This window comes from Nerophis lumbriciformis, linkage group LG27 (genome assembly GCF_033978685.3).
Source record: "Nerophis lumbriciformis linkage group LG27, RoL_Nlum_v2.1, whole genome shotgun sequence".
Taxonomy (NCBI): domain Eukaryota; kingdom Metazoa; phylum Chordata; class Actinopteri; order Syngnathiformes; family Syngnathidae; genus Nerophis; species Nerophis lumbriciformis.
In genome coordinates this window covers 3,637,831-3,655,000 of record NC_084574.2, presented here as the reverse complement: position 1 = coordinate 3,655,000, position 17,170 = coordinate 3,637,831, and the positions used below count along the sequence as shown (strand labels likewise).

The 17,170-nt window shown below is 35.9% G+C and overlaps 1 protein-coding gene across 8 annotated transcripts in view; it reads right to left on the bottom strand.

The window, feature by feature from the left end:
* The window catches only part of lrba (LPS-responsive vesicle trafficking, beach and anchor containing), a 778,336-nt gene that overhangs the window by 235,424 nt on the left and 525,742 nt on the right, over nt 1-17,170 (bottom strand). For all 8 annotated transcript variants that reach the window (XM_061923000.1, XM_061922999.1, XM_061922998.1 and 5 more), the window contains 2 exons: nt 5,464-5,581; nt 1,231-1,333 (listed from right to left, as the gene is read on the bottom strand). In XM_061923000.1, coding sequence (XP_061778984.1) covers nt 1,231-1,333; nt 5,464-5,581 — 221 coding nt within the window. The remainder of the gene's footprint in view (nt 1-1,230; nt 1,334-5,463; nt 5,582-17,170) is intronic.

The following is a 17,170-nucleotide window of genomic DNA, read 5'->3' as shown; positions in this document are numbered from 1 at the left end:
TTCCATGTTATTGAATATTCAACATTATTGTCTTTGAGGTCCCAAATGTGTTTGCTGAGTTCTGTGGTATTCCGCAGGTTTTGGTTCCTGAAAGAAGCCTTGTGATTGTTCCATCTGGTTTTGAATTCTCCCTCGGTTAATCCTACATATGTGTCGGATGTGTTAATGTCCTTGCGTATTACCTTAGATTGGTAGACAACTGATGTTTGTAAGCACCCCCCGTTGAGAGGGCAATCAGGTTTCTTTCGACAGTTACATCCTTTGTTGGTTTTGGAGTCGCTCTGTCTGGGGGTCGACGGCTCATTTGCAATTGTTTTGTTGTGGTTTGAGATGATTTGTCGTATATTGTTCATACAGCTGTAGCTCAATTTAATGTTGTTCTTGTTGAATACTTTTCTTAGGGTGTTGTCTTTGGGAAAGTGTTTGTCAATCAGATTGAGGAATTTGTGTCCAATGTTCGTTGAGACGTTTTTGCTGTATGGGGGGTTGTACCAGATGATGTCGTTTCGTTTTCTGTTCTTTTTTGGCTTGTTTCCTGGCGTGGGTTCATAGGTGAGGGTGAAATTGTATCCGCTTTCATCAAGGGCTTTTTGGTACGGGGGGGTTGCTTGGTCAAATTCAGCTTTGCTAGATGACAGCATCGATAGCCTTTTATTGATTCCGGTAGGTATATATATATATATATATATATATATATATATATATGTGTGTGTGTATATGTTACTCATCAGTTACTCAGTACTTGAGTAGTTTTTCACAACATACTTTTTACTTTTACTCAAGTAAATATTTGGGTGACTACTCCTTACTTTTACTTGAGTAATAAATCTCTAAAGTAACAGTACTCTTACTTGAGTACAATTTCTGGCTACTCTACCCACCTCTGGTGACAGTACACCTACTTTGAGACAAGAGCTATATTGATGCATGCTTGGTTATGCTTTAAAGTCATATCCAACAATTGCAACAACGACTTTTTACTGTCAACTGAGTTTAGTTTTTTAATGATTTCTGCTGGTGGTGTACCTCAGCATTTTTTAAACGCAAAAAATGTGCCTTGGCTCAAAAAAGGTTGAAAAACACTGCTGTAGTGTATGTGTGTGTGTGCGCTAAATAGGACCAAATGTTGTGTTGGAAATGAGGTGGAAAAAAGGTGCGAGATCAAGAGGCTGATGATATTTGCGTGGGTTGGTTTGTCCAATTCCCCACCAAGCAGAGTTGAAATCTCACCTGGTCTGCGGCAGGCCAAAGTTGGTGCCGACGCCGACGCGAGGAAGACTGTGGACCACCTTCTTGACGGCAGCGGCGTCGGGGAAGTTGAACATGACGGCGGCTGGAGACGGACACAAATGGGACATCAGAGTGTGCTGTTAGAATAATTACGTGTACCGTATTTTCCGCACCATAAGGCGCCCTGGGTTATAAGCCGCGCCTTCAATGAACGGCATATTTCAAAACTTTGTCCACCTATAAGCCGCCCCGTGTTATAAGCCGCATCTAACTGCGCTAAAGGAATGTCAAAAAAACAGTCAGATAGGTCAGTCAAACTTTAATAATATATTAAAAACCAGCGTGATGTGGGCGCGCATGGAGTCGTATATCAACATGGACGGAGCTGCGTGAAAAAAGCCACCCGGCCTCTTCGCGTAAACTTACCTTAACCACTCGCTCATCTTTTCTTCATCCATCCATCCCTTCGAGTTAGCTTTTATGATGACGCCGGCTGGAAAGGTCTCTTTTGGCAAGGTCTTCCTTTTGAATATCACCATGGGTGGAAGTTTCTGGCCATTAGCATGGCAAGCTAGAACCACAGTGAAGGATGACTTCTCATTCCCTGTGGTGCGAATATTCACCGTACGTGCTCCCGTTGTATGCACAGTGCGGTTCACAGGAATATCAAAAGTCAGTGGAACCTCGTCCATGTTGATAATGTTCTCTGGCCGGATCTTTTTTTCAGCTATCTTGTTTTTACAATATGCACGGAAAGTAGCCAGCTTTTCTTGAAAGTCTTTAGGCAGTTGCTGTGAAATAGTAGTCCGTGTGCGGATGGAGAGATTGCGTCTTTTCATGAACCGGAAACCTGTCGCTTAGTAGGAGCCATTTTGTGGTCTTTACAGATGTAAACACACAAAGGAAATGAAACGTAATATCCGCGCGCTTTTTCTTCTTCTACGCGGGCGGGTGGTTGCTTACAGTAGAAGAAGAAGCGCTTCCTGTTCTATGGGGGCGGGTGCTTACCTTGGCGGTTGCTTGCGTAGAAGAAGAAGCACTTCCTCTTCTACGGGGAAAAAAGATGGCGGCTGTTTACCGTAGTTGCGAGACCGAAACTTTATGAAAATGAATCTTAATATTAATCCATATATAAAGCGCACCGGGTTATAAGGCGCACTGTCAGCTTTTGAGAAAATTTGTGGTTTTTAGGTGCGCCTTATAGTGCGGAAAATACGGTAGGTTATCACACAACTCTTATGCTTAAAGGCCGTTGCTATAGTTATTATCAATTGTGCTGAAGTTGTACACTGCAAAAAGTGAAATCTAAGTAAGATGAAATATGTCAAATAAGGGTGATATTTGCTTATTTTCTGTCTGATAAGATCATTCTTCTCACTAAGCAGATTTTATGTTAGAGTGTTTTACTTGTTTTAAGTGTTTTGCTCCTAAATGATCTCAGTAAGATATTACAGCTTGTTGCTGAGATTTGATGACCTATATTGAGTAAAACATGCTTGACACTAGAATATCAACTGTTGCAAAGTATAAAACTACTTTTTTAAAGTCATCATTCCTTATTTCAAGCATGAAAAAAAAAATCATGATGCCGAGCGCATATCATTATGTCAAGATAATGGCACTAGCATTTACTTCATTTAAGAATATTTTTCAACATATTGAACAAAAAGGTCTAATTTTTTTTTCTACCAAGAAAAGTGCACTTGTTATTAGTGAGAATATACTTATTTTAAGCTATTTTGGGGTTCATTGAGGTTAGCTAATTTGACTTGTTTTGGAAAGTCTCTACAAGCCGAATTTTCTTGTTCTATTGGCAGATAATTTTGCTTAGTTCAAGTAAAATGCTCCTAATTTTTGTATTTTTAGGGACCGCAATGTCCCTTTGGGACAGAGGACCCTATTGTATTTTGTGCGTTTTATTATTATTATTATTATTCCGCCGCCTCTTTGAGCTGTAATTTGACCCCTTTAACATCCTTCAAACCTCACCATATTTGACACACACACATCAGGACTGGCGAAAATTGCCATCTAATCAAAAAGCCAAACCCCAAAACTCAAAATTGCGCTCTAGTGCCCCCTAGGACAAAACACAGCCAAAACTGCTTGTAACTTCCGGTACGAATGTCGTAGAGACATGAAACAAAAACTTCTATGTAGGTCTGACTTAGACCTAGATTTCATACATTGACATTCTTCAGCAAAAATCAACAGGAAGTTGGCAATTCCCCCTTCAAAACAAAAGTTGACTAAAAACAGTCACTTTTGCCTCTTTGAGCTGTAATTTGACTCCCTTAACATCCTTCAAACCTCACCATATTTGACACACACACATCAGGACTGGCGAAAATTGCCATCTAATCAAAAAGCCAAACCCCAAAACTCAAAATTGCGCTCTAGCGCCCCCTAGGACAAAACACAGCCAAAACTGCTTGTAACTTCCGGTAGGAATGTCGTAGAGACATGAAACAAAAACTTCTATGTAGGTTTGACTTAGACCTAGATTGTATACATTGACATTCTTCAGCAAAAATCAACAGGAAGTTGGCAATTCCCCTTTCAAAACAAAAGCTTTGTAAAAACAGTCACTTTTGCCTCTTTGAGCTGTAATTTGACTCCCTTAACATGCTTCAAAACTCACCAAACTGGACACACACATCAAGACTGGCAAAAATTGCGATCAAATAAAAAAACTCAACCCCAAAACTCAAAATTGCACTCTAGCGCCCCCCTAGGAAGAAAACACAGACACAACTGCTCCTAGGAAGAAAACTCAGACAAAAATGCCTGTGAATTCCAGTAGGAATGTCTTAGAGACATGAAACAAAAACCTCTATGTAGGTCTCACTTAGACCAACATTTCATAAATTGACAACCAACACCAAAAATCAACAAGAAGTTTGCAATTCCCCCTTCAAAACAAAAGTTTTGTAAAAAACAGTCACTTTTGCCTCTTTGAGCTGTAATTTGACTCCCTTAACATGCTTCAAAACTCACCAAACTGGACAGACACATCAGGACTGGCAAAAATTGCGATCTAATAAAAAAACTCAACCCCAAAACTCAAAATTGCACTCTAGCGCCCCCTAGGAAGAAAACACAGACACAACTGCTCCTAGGAAGAAAACTCAGACAAAAATGCCTGTAAATTCCAGTAGGAATGTCTTAGAGACCTCTATGTAGGTCTCACTTAGACCAACATTTCATAAATTGACAACCAACAGCAAAAATCAACAGGAAGTTTGCAATTCCCCCTTCAAAACAAAAGTTTTGTAAAAAAAACGGTCACTTTTTTTCCAAACATTATCTCCTCTGAGCACGTTTGTCGTGTCGGCTTCAAACTAGCACAGGAGAGAGATTGAACCCTTCTGATTGAAAATTGACCAAAGAGTTTTAATCACTGCTACGGTTTGGATTTTGTGTGCCGTCAAAGTCGGTCCCGTCCATCGCTGCTTGCAGCTTTAATTTTTCTTGTTTTTGAACACTGATTTTTTTGCAGTGTACTTTTCTATCTGTGCAAAGGGACAACTCGCAATCTTGGATTGCGAGTCGTCTCGTATCAGTGTTTGTGTCCAGACCCGGCCTGCTGACTGCCAAGGGCGAACATCGAGTACCGTGACGCAGACAAAGCAGAGACAGGGCGATATCAACGAGTGTCAGCACATTTCCATTTCTGAATAATTACATATTGTGTCTAACTGGGGCTTCTGAAATTACCCCCCTTCCTTCAGAAGCAGCCTCAGTGATGTAACCAGGGACCTCCCAAATAAATAGAGGAGCATGTGGGCTGTACCTTAGAGTGTAAGTTGGAATTGTCCGCCCTGAGATCGGTAGGTCGTGAGTTCAAACCCTGGCCGAGTCATACCAAAGACTATAAAAATGGGAGCTATTACCTCCCTGCTTGGCACTCAGCATCAAGGCTTGGAATTGGGGGTTAAATCACCAAAAATGATTACCGGGCGCGTCTACAGCTGCTGCTCACTGCTCGTCTCACCTCCCAGGGGGTGATCAAAGGTGATGGGTCAAATGCAGAGAATAATTTCGCCACACCTAGTGTGTGTGTGACAATCATTGGTACTTTAACTTTAACTTAACTGAGTGTACAGCCCAATACATCTCTCCTCATTGAGCAAAATTGAACTCTGTCTCTGCCTGATTCCTTGCTTCTTGTCTGTTTAATAGATGTCATCAGTGTTTGAACCTGACAGTGTGTTATTTTTGTTATCGTCTTACTTCTGTTGGCCATGAAGATCTCCAGGGCGGTGTTCTGCAGGAGGTACCGCCTGGAAAAGACGGCCCTGATCTCCGTGAACAGCCATTTTCCGTGCAGACCTTCCGTGTACGCCAATATCTGCAACGGAGACATAAGAAGAAGAAGACGTTAAGGCGACACCTGAACCAGACCAGATGATCACCAAGAGATCCTGCGAGAGAACACTCCGGTTCATTTTTCACAGGCGAGCCTGGAGGAGGAGGATTAATGTCTTCTATTGATCAGCCTCCATGAAAAAGACATTACTTCAGTGGTAAAATGGCAGCTATTTAGCCAGGAGGGAGGGAAGGAGATGTTTCACACTTTGAAGGATGACATTAGAGCGCAGGGGAATTGAAAATGGAGGAAAACATACACTGCAAAAAGTGAAATCTAAGTAAGATGAAACATGTCAAATAAGGGTGATATTTGCTTATTTTTCTGTCTGATAAGATAATTCTTCTCCCTAAGCAGATTTTATGTTAGAGTGTTTTACTTGTTTTAAGTCCTAAATGATCTCAGTAAGATATTACAGCTTGTTGCTGAGATTTGATGACCTATATTGAGTAAAACATGCTTGAAACTAGAATATCAAGTGTTGCAAAGCTGTGTCATCAACACTCACAAGTATAAAACTACTTTTTTAAACAATGAAACAATAGAAAATAGGTACTCATATAGTAGTACAGTTGGCACAGTACAGTAAACTTTGCTTTGACATAGAAAGTCTGACCGTAAATGTTTTAGGGGGGGGGGCAGTTAAACGTGTGCTACGTCCGCATAAGAGCACGACCCGGGCTTGTTTGAGGCTCCGCAGAATTCGGGGGCCCGGCTGGGAAAGGATTGGAGTCCAGGTTCTAAGCCGGCTGAATCGGAGACTGATGAGGATTAGTCGTCCCCGCTTTGATCGCAGGACCAGGAAGCTTTGCTTGTGTCGGGAGGCAGATATTTACATATATCCGTATTTAAGTGACTCTGCAGCATCGCGTGGACATCGGGGGCGGTACCACTGGATTGGCAGACCGGGGTGGTGGTTCCTCTCTTTAAGAAGGGGAACCGGAGGGTGTGTTCTAACTATCGTGGGATCACACTCCTCAGCCTTCCCGGTAAGGTCTATTCAGGTGTTCTGGAGAGGAGGCTACGCCGGATAGTCGAACCTCGGATTCAGGAGGAACAGTGTGGTTTTCGTCCTGGTCGTGGAATTGTGGACCAGCTCTATACTCTCGGCAGGGTCCTTGAGGGTGCATGGGAGTTTGCCCAACCAGTCTACATGTGTTTTGTGGACTTGGAGAAGGCATTCGACCGTGTCCCTCGGGAAGTCCTGTGGGGAGTGCTCAGAGAGTATGGGGTATCGGACTGTCTGATTGTGGCAGTCCGCTCCCTGTATGATCAGTGCCAGAGCTTGGTCCGCATTGCCGGTAGTAAGTCGGACACGTTTCCAGTGAGGGTTGGACTCCGCCAAGGCTGCCCTTTGTCACCGATTCTGTTCATAACTTTTATGGACAGAATTTCTAGGCGCAGTCAAGGCGTTGAGGGGATTCGGTTTGGTGGCTGCAGGATTAGGTCTCTGCTTTTTGCAGATGATGTGGTCCTGATGGCTTCATCTGGCCAGGATCTTCAGCTCTCACTGGATCGGTTCGCAGCTGAGTGTGAAGCGACTGGGATGAGAATCAGCACCTCCAAGTCCGAGTCCATGGTTCTCGCCCGGAAAAGGGTGGAGTGCCATCTCCGGGTTGGGGAAGAGATCTTGCCCCAAGTGGAGGAGTTCAAGTACCTCGGAGTCTTGTTCACGAGTGAGGGAAGAGTGGATCGTGAGATTGACAGGCGGATCGGTGCGGCGTCTTCAGTAATGCGGACGCTGTATCGATCCGTTGTGGTGAAGAAGGAGCTGAGCCGGAAGGCAAAGCTCTCGATTTACCGGTCGATCTACGTTCCCATCCTCACCTATGGTCATGAGCTTTGGGTTATGACCGAAAGGACAAGATCACGGGTACAAGCGGCCGAAATGAGTTTCCTCCGCCGGGTGGCGGGGCTCTCCCTTAGAGATAGGGTGAGAAGCTCTGCCATCCGGGGGGAGCTCAAAGTAAAGCCGCTGCTCCTCCACATGGAGAGGAGCCAGATGAGGTGGTTCGGGCATCTGGTCAGGATGCCACCCGAACGCCTCCCTAGGGAGGTGTTTAGGGCACATCCGACTGGTAGGAGGCCGCGGGGAAGACCCAGGACACGTTGGGAAGACTATGTCTCCCGGCTGGCCTGGGAACGCCTCGGGGTCCCACAGGAAGAGCTGGACGAAGTGGCTGGGGAGAGGGAAGTCTGGGCTTCCCTGCTTAGGCTGCTGCCCCCGCGACCCGACCTCGGATAAGCGGAAGAAGATGGATGGATGGACGTATTTAAGTGTTACTTCTTTAATTTCATAATCATATTACAAAACAGCTGGTGTTTTTCTTCCATTTGTGGTCTTTTGGTTGGCTGCAAATACTGTGTGCTAACCTTGAGTGTGGAATGTAAGAAAGAGAGATACTCCTTCCTCTTATCTATTCTTATGTCCAGGTGCGGAGGACAATGGGCATGTGTTTGGGCTGGAGGGACAAGACTGCGAGGGTGGGAGAGAGAGAGACTTGATAGAGGAGAGGGTTTTTCATTGGGGGGGGGCAGACCATCTTAGCTGCGCGATTGAATGTTCTATGCTGGACTGGTCTCAGTATATTTACAAAGCTTTGCAAATATATTACAAAATACCTATTCTGTCTCTGGTGGTTCTTCTACTCAGCTTTAAGTGTCGTAAAGAGCTTGGGAGCGACCTGCGACTTGAATTCCCTCGGAGGAACAACTGGTCCAAACGCAACACAGTTAATATTTAAACATTTAACATGTGACATTTCTAACTATTTTGAACAGAAATAGTTCATGCACATTCAGATAAATTCTTCAAAATTACAATAAAAAGTTTTTGGCCGGGGGCCGGGCTGTATATATGCGCACTAATTGACTGAAAGAGCACGCACTTGGTGCTATGATGTCATGTTATCCATGGAAAAATGCATTCTTAGACAATATGATTTGCCTGAGCGGCCTAAGACCCCGAGAGAAACAAGCGCTTGCCTTGTTGCCTTTCCATTAAGAACAATAAATTAGTTTTTAGTATAAGTTTGCTGGTTTCAAGAAATGTAATGCCGAGCGCATATCATTATGTCAAGATAATGGCACTAGCATTTACTTCATTTAAGAATATTTTTCAACATACTGAGAGAAAAAAGGTCTCATATTTGTTTTTTCTACCAAGAAAAGTGCACTTGTTATTAGTGAGAATTTACTTATTTTAAGGTAATTTTGGGTTCATTAAAGTTAGCTAATTTTACTTGTTTTGGAAAGTCTTGACAAGCCAAATTTTCTTGTTCTATTGGCAGATAATTTTGCTTAATTCAAATAAAATACCCCTCATTTTTGTAATTTTTTTTTCTTGTTTTTGAACACTGACTTTTTGCAGTGTAGCGACATACTGGAGTGGTTTTAGCATCTGTATCGCGTTTAAAAGTGCTGTGTTGCATACTTCAACATTTCTATAAAAAGATTGGATACTGTTGCTTTAAAGCGTCATGTTGCGTGGACTTTGGGTCAAAACTCAAGTATAGAATAATTGAAATAAGGAATAAGTACATGCAATTAAAATAACCTCAAATAAAAAGTTTGAGTGTTGTAAATGAATGGGACTAGCAGAGGGAAGGTTAATTTGACAATAACCAATAATTACAAGGATTAAAATTAAGAGCACTTATCATCATTCTAATACAACTAATCAATAATACTAGCATTTACTTCATTTAAGAATATTTTTCAACATATTGAGCAAAAAGGTCTCATATTTGCTTTTTCTACCAAGAAAAGTGCACTTGTTATTAGTGAGAATATACTTATTTTAAGGTATTTTTGGGTTCAACATAATAGTGAGAGTCCAGTCCACAGTGGGTTTATATTTATTATTTAGGTTAGGGGTAAAGTTACAGTTTTCATTGTATATTAGTGCGACCCCCCCACCTCTTTTAAGGGGACGGGCAATATGTGCATTCGTATAGTTAGGAGGAGATGCCTCATTCAGCGCAAAAAAAAATCGTCTGGTTTGAGCCAGGTTTCGCTAAGATTGTTGTCTCTAATGACCTCATTAACTAATAATGTTTAAAAAGCCCATATTATAGGTATTGGGCTGTTTTGACGAGTTTTTGTTGAAATTATCCGTAGTAGCTTTTTGTTAATTTTTTGTTTTATTTTTTTGCCGATGGACTGACACACCCTCCGCATAGGACCTCTACAAGCCGACTCCAGCAGGTTTGTGTGGGAAAGATGTCAGCGATGGCAGTCAGTGAGATGTTTGATCCCCGCCCATGTGGTTCATGCCGCTGCTAATTCCAGCATTTAGACGTGCACCTCCTCTACTTAACACTGCTTTGTTAACAAGGCGGTTGCTTCTTAAAAAGGTGTCTGCAGGGATATACTGCTTGGAGAAAAAAAAGGAGGGCAGGAGATGTCATCGCGTGCTTCCAGACACTGCGTTATTAATCAGAAATATTCAAATGTGTTCTAGCGAGCTGGGCTGGATGTTGACTTAAAGCGGCTCATTAAGGGGACCAGCTGAGGACAGCCACCGCTTGGCGGGTCTCTCTGAGGAATAAGGGACCGGCCCGCATGGTGGACTCACTTCAAAGTCTCTGGAGTTCAATTAAATGTGGATTAGTGGCGGGGAAAAGCTGCACCAAACACTCCTAGACATATTGGAAGCATGCGGATGCTGCTGCAGCCTTACAGTATGCACAATGGCTTTCTTCTAACAATTGTTTACACAAGAAACAAAAAAAAATTGTGAAAAAGGTAACGGTAATATATCATTTTGCATGACTGGTTTTTTTTTGTAAAATTTTGTTTGATAAATTAAAATATTGAAACATTTAAAAACAATTAAAATATAGACATTATTGTAACACATTACTGTTAAATTTGTAAATACTACTACTACTATAGTAATAATAATAATCAATCTAATTATTATATTTAAAACCATATTTAGCATTTTAACTTTTTTAATACTTAAACATGGAATTTTTTTAGGGTAGTAAATTATCAAAATATTTTCTAAAATCTACAAAATACTTCGAGCATGTTGATCTTATTTTTTTTTTCTTTTTCTTTAATACATAAAATTGTTAAAAATAATAAATGTCTAAAATAAAATTGTGGATTTTTTGAGTACATACTTGGAAAATGTAAATTATGTCATTTAAATCAAACAATTTTTTTTTAAGTCTAAACATGTATTCATAAAATAATAGTTACAAATACAATCGTTATTCTAACACGTCAGTGTTACGTTTTTAAAACACTACTACTATAATAATAATAATAAATGATTCTATTTAAAAAACTAATTTAGTGTTGTATCTTCTTCATATGTAACATGGATATATTAGGATAGTAAATCATCAAAACATTTTCTAAAATCTACAAAATATTTCGAGCATGCTGATCTTATTTTTTTTTTCTTTTTCTTTAATACATAAAATTGTTAAAAATAATAAATGTCTAAAATAAAATTGTGTCTAACTGGATTTTTTGAGTACATACTTGGAAAATGTAAATTATGTCATTTAAATCAAACAATTATTTTTTTAAGTCTAAACATGAATTCATAAAATAATAGTTACAAATACAGTCGTTATTGTAACACATTAGTGTTACGTTTTTAAAACACTACTACTATAATAATAATAATAAATGATTCTATTTAAAAAACTAATTTTATTGTAACACATTAGTGTTACGTTTTTAAAACACTACTACTATAATAATAATAATAAATGATTCTATTTAAAAAACTAATTTAGTGTTGTATCTTCTTCATATGTAACATGGATATATTAGGATAGTAAACAACCACAATAAAATCTACTAAATATTTTTTATGATAATATATGTTATGTTTCTTTTTATTCCTGAATAACTTAAATTCCTTAAAAAAATATCTATGATAAATTGTGTCCAACTGGAATTTTTTTTAACATATATTTGGTCAATGTCAAGTATGTAATTCAAATCCAATAATTATTTTTAAGTCTGTTTATTAAATAAAAATAAAACATTTGTAAAATAATAGTTAAAAATATAGTCGGTATTGTAACACATCAGTGTTATGTTTTTAAAATTCTACTATTTTAATAATAATAATACATTATTCTATTTAAAAAACAAATTTAGCGTTGTATCTTCTTCATATGTAAACATGGATATATTAGGATAGTAAACAACCAAAATATTGTTTTCTAAAATCTACTAAATATGTTTCAAGATAATATATGTTGTTTCTTTTTATTCCTGGATAAAAAAACATCTGTGTCCAACTGGAATTTTTTAAACATATATTTGGTCAATGTCAAGTATGTAATTCAAATCAAATAATTACCATTTAAGTCTGTTTATTAAATTAAAATAAAACATTTATTTGTAAAATAATAGTTAAAAATACAGTTGTAACACGTCAGTGTTATGTTTTTAAAATACTACTATTATAATAATAATAATACATTATTCTATTTAAAAAACAAATTTAGCGTTGTATCTTCTTCATATGTAAACATGGATATATTAGGATAGTAAACAACCAAAATATTGTTTTCTAAAATCTACTAAATATTTTTCATGATAATATATGTTATGTTTCTTTTTATTCCTGGATAAATTAAATTCCTTAAAAAAACATCTGTGTGTCCAACTGGAATTTTTTAAACATATTTGGTCAATGTTAAGTATGTAATTCAAATCAAATAATTATGTTTTTAAGTCTGTTTATTAAATAAAAATAAAACATGTATTTGTAAAATAATAGTTAAAAATATAGTCAGTATTGTAACACATCAGTGTTATGTTTTAAAATACTACTATTATAATAATAATATTACATTATTCGATAAAAAAAAAAAATTCTAGCATTGTATCTTCTTCATATGTAAACATGGATATATTAGGATAGTAAACAACCAAAATATTGTTTTCTAAAATCTACTAAACATTTTTCATGATAATATATGTTATGTTTCTTTTTATTCCTGGATAAATTAAATTTCCTAAAAAAACATCTGTGTGTCCAACTGGAATTTTTAAAACATATATTTGGTCAATGTCAAGTATGTAATTCAAATCCAAAAATTATTTTTAAGTCTGTTTATTAAATAAAAATAAAACATGTACTTGTAAAATAATAGTTAAAAATACAGTTTTGAAATACTACTACTATAATAATAATAATAATAATACATTATTCGATTTAAAAAAATAAATTTAGCGTTGTATCTTCTTCATATGTAAACGTGGATATATTAGGATCGTAAACAACCAAAATATTGTTTTCTAAAATCTACTAAACATTTTTCATGATAATATATGTTATGTTTCTTTTTTATTCCTGAATAAATTAAATTCTTTAAAAAACATCTGTGTCCAACTGGAATTTTTTAAACATATATTTGGTCAATGTCAAGTATGTAATTCAAATCAAATAATAATTTTTAAGTCTGTTTATTAAATAAAAATAAAATATGTATTTGTAAAATAATAGTTAAAAATACAGTTTTTGAAATACTACTACTATAATAATAATAATAATAATAATACATTATTCTATTTAAAAAACAAATTTAGTGTTGTATCTTCTTCATATGTAAACGTGGATATATTAGGATCGTAAACAACCAAAATATTGTTTTCTAAAATCTACTAAACATTTTTCATGATAATATTTGTTATGTTTCTTTTTTATTCCTGAATAAATTAAATTCTTTAAAAAACATCTGTGTCCAACTGGAATTTTTTTAACATATATTTGGTCAATGTCAAGTATGTAATTCAAATCAAATAATTATTTTTTAAGTCTGTCTATTAAATAAAAATAAAATATGTATTTGTAAAATAATAGTTAAAAATACAGTTTTTGAAATACTACTACTATAATAATAATAATAATACATTATTCGATTTAAAAAACAAATTTAGTGTTGTATCTTCTTCATATGTAAACGTGGTTATATTAGGATAGTAAACAACCAAAATATTGTTTTCTAAAATCTACTAAATATGTTTCAAGATAATTTATGTTGTTTCTTTTTATTTCTGGATAAATTCAATTCCTTAAAAAAACATCTGTGTCCAACTGGAATTTTTAAACATATATTTGGTCAATGCCAAATATGTAATTCAAATCAAATAATTATTTTTTAAGTCTGTTTATTAAATAAAAATAAAAATAGATTTGTAAAATAATAGTTAAAAATACAGTTGTAACACGTCAGTGTTACGTTTTTTAAATACTACTATTATAATAATAATAATACATTATTCTATTTAAAAAACAAATTTAGTGTTGTATCTTCTTCATATGTAAACGTGGATATATTAGGATAGTAAACAACCAAAATATTGTTTTCTAAAATCTACTAAACATTTTTCATGATAATATATAATATGTTTCTTTTTATTCCTGGATAAATTAAATTCCTTAAAAAAAACATCTGTGTGTCCAACTGGAATTTTTTAAACATATATTTGGTCAATGTCAAGTATGTAATTCAAATCAAATAATATTTTTTAAGTCTGTTTATTAAATAAAAATAAAATATGTATTTGTATAATAATAGTTAAAAATACAGTTTTGAAATACTACTACTATAATAATAATAATAATACATTATTCGATTTAAAAAACAAATTTAGCGTTGTATCTTCTTCATATGTAAACATGGATATATTAGGATCGTAAACAACCAAAATATTGTTTTCTAAAATCTACTAAAAAAAATTCATGATAATATATGTTATGTTTCTTTTTTATTCCTGAATAAATTAAATTCTTTAAAAAACATCTGTGTCCAACTGGAATTTTTTAAACATATATTTGGTCAATGTCAAGTATGTAATTCAAATCAAAGAATTATTTTTTAAGTCTGCTTATGAAATAAAAATAAAATATGTATTTGTATAATAATAGTTAAAAATACAGTTTTGAAATACTACTACTATAATAATAATAATAATACATTATTCGATTTAAAAAACACATTTTGAGTTGTATTTTCTTCATATGTAAACATGGATATATTAGGATCGTAAACAACCAAAATATTGTTTTCTAAAATCTACTAAACATTTTTCACGATAATATATGTTATGTTTCCTTTTATTCCTGGATAAATTAAATTCCTTAAAAAACATCTGTGTGAATAACTGGAATTTTTTAAACATATATTTGGTCAATGTCAAGTATGTAATTCAAATCAAATAATATTTTTTAAGTCTGTTTATTAACTAAAAATAAAATATGAATTTGTAAAATAATAGTTAAAAATACAGTTTTTGAAATACTACTACTATAATAATAATACAGTATTCTATTTAAAAAACAAATTTAGCGTTGTATCTTCTTCATATGTAAACATGGATATATTAGGATAGTAAACAACCAAAATATTGTTTTCTAAAATCTACTAAATATTTTTCATGATAATATATGTTATGTTTCCTTTTATTCCTGAATAAATTAAATTCCTTAAAAAAAACATCTGTGTGTCCAACTGGAATTTTTTAAACATATATTTGGTCAATGTCAAGTATGTAATTCAAATCAAATAATTATTTTTTAAGTCTGTCTATTAAATAAAAATAAAATATGTATTTGTAAAATAATAGTTAAAAATACAGTTTTGAAATACTACTACTATAATAATAATAATAATACATTATTCGATTTAAAAAACAAATTTAGTGTAGTATTTTCTTCATATGTAAACGTGGATATATTAGGATAGTAAACAACCAAAATATTGTTTTCTAAAATCTACTAAACATTTTTCATGATAATATATGTTATGTTTCTTTTTTATTCCTGAATAAATTAAATTCTTTAAAAAACATCTGTGTCCAACTGGAATTTGTTAAACATATAATTTGGTCCATTTAATGTATTAAATTCAGTAATTTTTTTAAAGATAAACAAACATTGAATCAAGTGTGCCGTGGTTTTAGTTTATAGTATTTTTCTCCTTTGGATTGATGAGAAATTCAGATTCTGGATGAATTGTACTATTATTGAGTTCATAGCTGATTAATTACTGATTGAAAAATGTTTCAGCCTTGGCGGAGGTTTGCACTCTCCAATAAGTCAAGTAGTAACAATACTGTAATTCTACGCCTTTTTATGAAAATCCACATTGTTTTCCTTCGTTTGGACGACACCTACAAAAACTGAAATCCCAGTCTGCAGTTGTACAATGAGCGAGTGCTTTGAGAGTAACCTTTGACCCCCTGGAGGGGATTGCTGCGCCCCTTTCACCCCCTCGGGAGGGCTGCCACCAAGATGCATGGTGGTGACGTTCAGCAGATAGATGCAGCAATGACAAAAGGTGTGGACGAGGCTGCTGTCCATTACGCTGATAAAGAGTCACGTCACGTTTAAAAGGCAGCATGGAGTTTAGAGGGATATTTTCCCGCCTTTGGACAGGTAAAGTGCACATAAGATCTCAGAAATTAGGACAGAACATACAGGTAAAAGCCAGTAAATTAGAATATTTTGAAAAATTTGATTTATTTCAGTAATTGCATTCAAAAGGTGTAACTTGTACATTATATTTATTCATTGCACACAGACTGATGCATTCAAATGTTTATTTCATTTAATTTTGATGATTTGAAGTGGCAACAAATGAAAATCCAAAATTCCGTGTGTCACAAAATTAGAATATTACTTAAGGCTAATACAAAAAAGGGATTTTTAGAAATGTTGGCCAACTGAAAAGTATGAAAATGAAAAATATGAGCATGTACAATACTCAATACTTGGTTGGAGCTCCTTTTGCCTCAATTACTGCGTTAATGCGGCGTGGCATGGAGTCGATGAGTTTCTGGCACTGCTCAGGTGTTATGAGAGCCCAGGTTGCTCTGATAGTGGCCTTCAACTCTTCTGCGTTTTTGGGTCTGGCATTCTGCATCTTCCTTTTCACAATACCCCACAGATTTTCTATGGGGCTAAGGTCAGGGGAGTTGGCGGGCCAATTTAGAACAGAAATACCATGGACCGTAAACCAGGCACGGGTAGATTTTGCGCTGTGTGCAGGCGCCAAGTCCTGTTGGAACTTGAAATCTCCATCTCCATAGAGCAGGTCAGCAGCAGGAAGCATGAAGTGCTCTAAAACTTGCTGGTAGACGGCTGCGTTGACCCTGGATCTCAGGAAACAGAGTGGACCGACACCAGCAGATGACATGGCACCCCAAACCATCACTGATGGTGGAAACTTTACACTAGACTTCAGGCAACGTGGATCCTGTGCCTCTCCTGTCTTCCTCCAGACTCTGGGACCTCGATTTCCAAAGGAAATGCAAAATTTGCATGGTTGGGTGATGGTTTGGGGTGCCATGTCATCTGCTGGTGTCGGTCCACTCTGTTTCCTGAGATCCAGGGTCAACGCAGCCGTCTACCAGCAAGTTTTAGAGCACTTCATGCTTCCTGCTGCTGACCTGCTCTATGGAGATGGAGATTTCAAGTTCCAACAGGACTTGGCGCCTGCACACAGCGCAAAATCTACCCGTGCCTGGTTTACGGTCCATGGTATTTCTGTTCTAAATTGGCCCGCCAACTCCCCTGACCTTAGCCCCATA